The following is a 7,824-nucleotide window of genomic DNA, read 5'->3' on the forward strand; positions in this document are numbered from 1 at the left end:
GTGGTTCTGAGCCGGCCGCAAATCGGATTAACCTTGGCACAAAGCAGTATAAAAAGCGCTGTCAATGATCATAGCATCCAGAGCCCTATGCATTGTTAGCGAGAAACCATAGCCAGCCACACAGCAAAGCCTACAAAAAAGCCTCGAAATCTCGGCAGTGCCAAGAGGCAATATTCCATCGCCGATAGCCGCAGCGGTATCGATTTCTTTTCAGACCCTTTTCCTAGAATGGTTAAATAGGGTGCGAGCACTTCGTTACTTTTATGACAACAGCATTACAGCACCTTGAATAGATTCCACAATGATAACCACACTCCCATGGCACAGCGTTAGAGAACTTTTTAATGAAACTCTATGGCTCTCGAAAACATTAATTCCTGAGTCACTCGATACATTACAAGTGTAGGGATCGCCAGCGCGAAGCTCAACGATAGTATAAAAATTAGGAAGAAAATCATGTCTAGTCACGTCGCTCACCTTCATTACCTCTGACGTTTCATACAAAGCGCATCACATAATCTAGTCGCCAATCTCGTATCGCAAGTTCTAGCTACCAATCACACTCAAAGTGACTCATCAGCTAAGCTCGGCTTTAAAAGCGCAATGTGTTACCTCCAGAATCTGCACCATTTGCAAGTCTAATACGCCATCCGTTATATGCTTTGCCCCATGTCTCATTTTAATGTGGCGCAAACTACCCTCTACTTCACATTCTGTTTCAGCGTCGCCTTCTCTTTTCTTTCCTTCCTGCGCCTAGACCGAAAGTAAAAAAAAAAATCGAGATCTCCTTATGAGTCGCCGACATCACTGCACGCCTTGAACAGAAAGTCCAAATAGGCAGGGTTGAAGGGTTTTGGCAGGGTTGAAGGGTGGAGCATCATTTACATTCATCGCGCGAAGCGGCGCCCCTAAATGAAATGCGGTGAAAACAGCTTTCTTTACGATTAAGCGCTAAGCTATAAAGGGCCTCCTCCTCCTCCTCATTACTTTCGCCACCTAGTCGGAATGTACTGAGCTTGGGGTGAATTTGTATAAAAAGGGCCAGAAACTGCACAGAAACTAGCAGTTGACTCCACAACACCTCTAAGTCACCATGGTAAGTGGTTTTCATCTCACTGCAGGTACTACCGCTGTCCTCAGGGATGCCTGCATCTTTTAAAGCCATCTATACGGCATAAATCGTTGTTAGAGTGTTAGAGACTGCAGTCGTACCGCCCAAGATATTTGCTACGCTAATACAGTTGCGAACAGAACGTGACGAAGAAAAAGCGCACGACTTGCCATTTGTTCTTTGCGAGTGAAATTTTTTTTGTATACCTAATATGTCATGCAGTACAAGGAGAGCAGGTAACTTCCTGCAGTAAAATGTTCGTCGTTGCTTCAAATGCCTACAGTAAAGAAACACTATTTTTACTCTGATTTCAACTGAGCGCAGTGCATATTGTATACTGATCGATTGTTGGTAATACTCTATCATGGATAAAGAAATTGTTTTAATCTAGAGAACATGCGGCATATCGCCGTTTTAGCACCTCGACACTGTCTGATTTACGGAAAGTTTTCTTTATCGTGCCAACGATTCTAAAAGAGCAGACAATTTGACGTTGCAAACAAAAGTTGATTGCTTGAATTCATAGATCCGCGCCTGCATCGTCCTGGCTCTGGCCACCAGCGCCTTTGCTGGCTTCGTTGGCACCACTGGCTATGGCCTCGGCCTGGCTGCCGCTCCAGCTGTGGCCACCTACGCCACTGCCCCAGCTGTGACTGCTGTCCACGCCGCACCAGTCGCCACCTATGCCGCTGCTCCAGCTCTGGCTGCCGTCCATGCTGCCCCAGCTGTTGCCACCACCACCCTTCATCATGCCCCAGCTGTGGCCACCGTTGCCCACGCTGTCCCAGCCCTCGCTTCCTACCACGCCGCCCCAGTTTATGGCTACGGCGTTGGCACCTTTGGCTACGGTGTCGGCCACTACGGCTACGGCCATGGTCTGCTCGGCTACGGCCTGAACTACGGCTACGGTCTTGGCTCTCCATACCACTACGGCGCTCTCCTCCGCAAGAAGTGTAAGTATACATCTGGGTGCATATCAAAAAGAACTTATGTCAGTACACTGGAAAACGTTTAGATTATTAAACTGAAAGAACGTTACCTCGGCATTTAGCTCAGAAACATGTTCGTGGCTACAAGGCCTCATTTTCTGCCAGTGCGGTTGAGGACGTTCCGCAGATGCTATGCATAAGCATGTTCGCTGTCAAAGTGTGCGAAGTGTTGAAGCTATCATGACGTGTCTGATTCCCCTATTATCATGTTCGGAAAATATCGCTATAATACTTAGCTAACTTGGCCAGCCTTATTCCATTTTCTGACGGTCATGAATTACGTACTCTGGGAGAGCAAGAGGATGTTCCTCCTCAGCGTCTGAATAGATCGAATTATGTGTAGCTATGCATTAGTAACGCATCCAGATGTCGTTTTATTCAGCTTAACATAGTGCATTTGGCTTGAACTGACATCTTTTTATTTCTCTTTCAGAAATTGTTACCTTGATAATAAGGGTACACACGCACCTACCGACAAAATTATCCGGAGTTTTGGTCATTGGAGTTCAGCCGAGATAGAATTCAAGACAAACAGAAATAAATACTTCTGATTTGGCATTGTTTTGTCAGCCGTCATTATTTCACATTTTTTCCTTCCGCGAAATATATTGAAGCGTTCCGTATCCAAGCGCACGTCGTGACTGCGTTTTCTGTACTTCTTCCATCGGCGCCTGTGGCTTACCAGCAACTACATGCAAAAGATGGCTATGAAAATTTATTGCCCCCGTGAATTCCTGGTAGGCGCTGGATCTTTCGCTCACCGTAGGAAAGCAGTATCGTCTAGCAGCCTTGAAGACTCCCTGATTTGTTGTGCCAAGACAAAATTCGCAGCGGTTGCTTGCGTATAAGCATTATTTTACCGGCGCCCCTGTTACCTCAAAGTTCTCTCTTGCAAGCATAGTTGTACATTACAGTGAGCCTGGTTAGGCCATGGTTTTGCTTTGCTGGGTCGTGGCCACATCTGGCGGCGGTATTAGTTCGATAGTAGTATTAGTTTATGAAGACGACGACGTGCTATGCACACCCCGAGGGCGTTTTGTAGTTTAACAAGAGGCGCCATGGGCTGCGCCGATAGCGTTGTGCTCTCGTGCAGAGGCCAGCGAAATTGGTGCGGTAAATTCCGGCTTCATCGGTGAAACAGCTTTTCCAGCTTCGGTTGTAAAGTAGAGATTTCGCTCTAAAATAACTAGGACGTTAAGGTACAAATGAAATTTTGTCAGTCTACTCATAAAACTTTTTTATAGGCTAACAGTTCTGAAAAATTGATATATATATATATATATATATATATATATATATATATATATATATATATATATATATATATATATATTGTTCTTGCTGCGATTTCGTGCATCCTACTTAGCCGAGTGGTTGAGCATCCGCCTCGCATGGGAGGTGCGGGGTTCTATCCCCAGTGCCGCCGGGTACCCACCGGTGATACAATGGGTACAAACTTTCCCATGGCCTGGTGATCGGCTAGTAAGGGCTGAAATGCTTGGAAAATGGGTCTTTGACACCAACTTGGGTAAAAAAGAGCCACAAATGGGCTTCTACCGCATTAGGCGGATTTAACGTTGTTGACAGCGGAACTTATCGCTGATCCATCAGAGCAACTGTGTTTAACTGCTGCATATGGTTATTTTCTCTTTTTGGTTTCTTTTATCTAAATATTTTTTCTGTGTATTGATGCGTTCTTGATGTGATAAAAATGTTGGTTTTTCCCCTTCATCTAATGCTTTTGTGCCTGAAATTAAGAGAAAAATAAATAAGATTAATCTCAATCACAAAGTGTCTAAATCCCTCAAAAAGCAAAAAGAATTCTAGCAGCCGTTTTTTGCAAGCCTTTATTTAGCCTCAGCTCTTAGAATCATTGGTATGAAGTATTTTTTTGGATCTAAAGGGAAGAGGTAAACTTCACCGGCCAAAAGCGAAAATTTGCACGGAACCATACGAAAGCAGGCTTGGTCTATTGGCCTTAATGTTTAAACGGGCTATGAAACGCCTTCTGAGGACCGTACATAAACTCACTCCATCACTGTAATGTGTTGTCATGAACGTGGGAAGCAAGTAATATGCGTATAGACGCAGCAGAGAACCCACAGAAACGTGCGAAAGTTGGCGGGCCCTTTCCGTTGACTTCTTCATGCTCATGCCCTTCTCGGCTCACGCTCCTGCGTATGCTGGTTAAGAGGCGGCTATCGATTAGATTATTTTAGACGTCATGCAGCTGTCATGACCGTGTCCAGTCAGCGGCGTAGCTCCGACGGATCTACAATCTCCGCCCCCCGTGGAAATCTCGGGCGCGTCGACAGTGGGGCCGTTCGAGGAGCGCTGACCTTTCAGCCTGCAATAAGTGACAAGAGGCGAGGAAAAAGCACGAAGACGCTGAAATTCAAATTCTGACTGTGGGTTTTTACATACCACCAGTCCCCCGACCCATACACACGCGACTCCTAGTAAATCCCCTCCTTCGGAACACCCACGCCACCTACCATTTGGCCCGCCGTATAGTCCGTACAAAAGCTCTCCACAAATACTACCGTTCAGAAACACACGCCGTATGGGCGAATCGAGCCTGCACGGGCGAAGACGCTGCAAGTGCGGTCGTAGACCACTCACTCCAACCCATCGACACTCATCACCTTCCTGCCACATCCACCCCGGAATCATCAGAAGACGCGGCAACCACGCTTGCCCTTACACAACCTAATGCCCGGTACGTCCTTACCGACTTAAAAACTGCGCTCTAAAATTCTGCGCGAGGGCGAGTCCATGGGACCGCCGCCTTTCGCATTCTCAGCTCCCCCCCCCCCCCCCCCCATAAACGCTCCCCGCCATATGGAGCTGATCTGGATGCCTTCGCACTCTGGGAACCTCGGAAACGAAGCCGCCAATGAGCACGCCCGAGGGCTTATCAACCGGGCGACGGGTTAATCGCAATAGAGCTCTTCACGGGAACGCATACACTCTTTCAGTGAGGTGACTAAGGCATATCGCGTCGAAAACCAGCTATACCTCTCACCCATCAATAGGTACCACCAAATATTATGAAGTTGCCTCCAGACCCGCACCCTTCCTTCCAACTATTTGCCCTCACGCACCCACCCGGGAATATTCCCCCTCATGTACCAGTGCACCCACCCTTAGCTACTCTTGTACACGTTCTCCTTGAATACCCTGTGGACCCTCCCCCGTGGGAGCCGGAGCTCCTGACCACTTAGAAATGTGAGATCCTACTGCGCTCGACGGACCCGGCCAGGCCGAAGATAGCCACTGACCGGGCCGGCCACGTCATGGAACTCCATGAAATCATGGACATATGTGCAGTTGCGTCATGCGGCGACCGAGGGACCTACGTGTCTCAAATCCCTTGGTCAGTAAAGTATTTCCCTATCTCACTCTAACCTTGTACAAAACCCATTAAAAAACTCTCCTGGAGGATATTCTCGATGCGGCGTCCTTTAACATCCCGAGCATACCACGACTTCATTGACAGCCCCTTTTAAAGATATGCCTAACTGGACCTCGTCCAGAATAAGGCAATTTGACGACGACTGCGGTATTTGTGTTGAAGTTTCTACTGACAGACACCGTCAAGCATTGAAGTCTAATCTTGGCGCATAAAATGCATGCAGTTCGGCCTTTTGTGTGCCTATATCAAACTCAGTGCAGTCATGTATAAACTGGAGGGATGCGGGTTGGTAGGAAATAAAGGTATTTCTGCGTTGTCGGAAAGTGTTCGCCAATGAAAAGCACAAAAGCCTGAGGGCACATATGCGCTCATATGCTGAAACGAACACCGCTGAATGCAACGCAAAAATAATTTTGTGGCCTGAAGCCACATGCCGCAAATTTTGTCCATGACTTTGCATGTGGTTCGCACAATCCTCTAATCATATTTATCCTCCTACTACATAGATAACAACTGTTGAGTAAACTATTTCACTGATGCACTTCGAATTCATAGTTCAGTCTAACATGTCATCGTCACCCCTCTTACACTTATATCTCCTAATCACTTATTCAACAGAAACTACAAAAATATCGCTTTCAGAGTTAAAAAGGCTATCATGCAGTTTACTAATCGTATCTAAGTTCCAGTATTATATCAGGCATCCACATACATAGAGAAGACAAAATTATGCGTGGCATCGAATGGGTAGGAAGCAGTAGTGCTGCCCCCTGAGGTCCCTCTAAAAAAAGGTTCCTTTATATCTTCGATGGAAATGCACTACATATCACTTGCTCAGAAACGCTTTGGTGATGATTACATGTGGTGTCTTTATATAAGTTTTTTTTAATTTCCCTGCTAAGGTTATTGTTACCGAATTAATTGCTTTGAATTTATATTATTTATTAATGCGCAATCACTTCTGCTCCCATTTTGGCCTGCCTGCCGCCACATGTTGCAAATGCAGTTAACCCAGAAAAACTAAAAAAAACGGGGTACCTTTATTAAAATTTGATTTGTATTGTACCTAATGTTTCGGTTCTGTTTAAAAATATTCTTTCTTGTTCGTAGTGATATCTACTGTCTTTCCGAACTTCGAGTTTTTGTTCTTATTTCCTTTTACTATTGTGGTGGTTTAAATTTTCGAAAATATATGTGTATCTTTAAATCTTGGGCTTCTAATTGTAGGCCTGTTGTAAGCCTGTGTTATGCCTGTTTTTCGACATTTCTTTGTCATTTCAGATTTTGATAGGCATTTTTCGCTGCATGTGCGTCTTCTTGCCCTAAGCACCCCGTCATATTCTCTTCTAGAAGGCACATCGGTATATTTGACTGCATGAACCTTACGACTAGAAATGACTACTAGTAGCTACCTGCATATCCCAGCTCACAACACGATTACATCTACTGTGGACCGTCGGATCGGGATGCATGAATGGAAATTGGGGGCGTGCAGAAAATTGAGAAAATGCCCGCTGATCACCCGGAAGTGCGCAGTGAGCCTGCAGGTCTTCCATCATTTTTAACACAGAGGTGGAAGTTGAGAGACTGGCCTATAGCGGCCATACACGGGCTTCCTCATTTCTCTCGCTTCAGGCAGCACAACGGCACTTCAAGCAGCCGCACGTAATGCAGAAGTAGCTGAACTCTCACCAAGTTACTGCGCAGAATTATTCATTTCATTCTTCTTACATGAACACAGAGATACATTTGCAACAGAAACTTTTCTTGCGCCTCACTGCATCGACTTTCCCAACGAGCCACGATCGCAATGTAAGACGTATCGGGAATATCGCAGTCCTATGAAGGCCATAAAAATTCAATGCAGCTTTAGAGAGCCCAGTGTCAGTTTCCTTTGAACTAAATACTCTAACAGTAGACGAATTATATACCAAGATTTTGTTTTTTATATAATAGTTCCAATGATTCTCCGCTGGAGAATTAACCCAGGGGCTCTTTTCCCAACAAGGACTAAAATTCATTTTATAAAGGCAAGTAAATCCTGAAAATCGTGAGACGATACATCAAATTTATTATGAGCCCCGCTAAAGGCCAAAAAGTTTCTCGAAAACGCGTTTTTCAAACCTATACCGACACTCAATATCCTCTTTAACATCCCATTTGCGCTTCAAAAAGGGCTCTCTTTTCCACACTCCATCCTCGCACGGACAGTATGCCAAAAAAAGGCAAGCTTAACAGGGGGCGGCGGAAAGTTACGGGCGCGGATGAGATAAAGAAGCTTGCGGGGATAACGTGGCCGGAGCGAGCCC

General features: G+C 45.6%; 1 protein-coding gene across 1 annotated transcript; it reads left to right on the top strand.

Annotated features, from left to right (window-relative positions):
* The first annotated feature begins 1,061 nt into the window (after positions 1 to 1,061).
* Positions 1,062 to 2,656, top strand: LOC144121406 (uncharacterized). The gene is made up of 3 exons (XM_077654600.1): positions 1,062 to 1,096; positions 1,638 to 2,064; positions 2,534 to 2,656. Coding segments are annotated over exons 1-3 (432 nt in total). The 5' UTR covers positions 1,062 to 1,093; the 3' UTR covers positions 2,536 to 2,656.
* Positions 2,657 to 7,824: the final 5,168 nt, after the last annotated feature.

This window comes from Amblyomma americanum, chromosome 2 (genome assembly GCF_052857255.1).
Source record: "Amblyomma americanum isolate KBUSLIRL-KWMA chromosome 2, ASM5285725v1, whole genome shotgun sequence".
NCBI classification, from domain to species: Eukaryota; Metazoa; Arthropoda; class Arachnida; order Ixodida; family Ixodidae; genus Amblyomma; species Amblyomma americanum.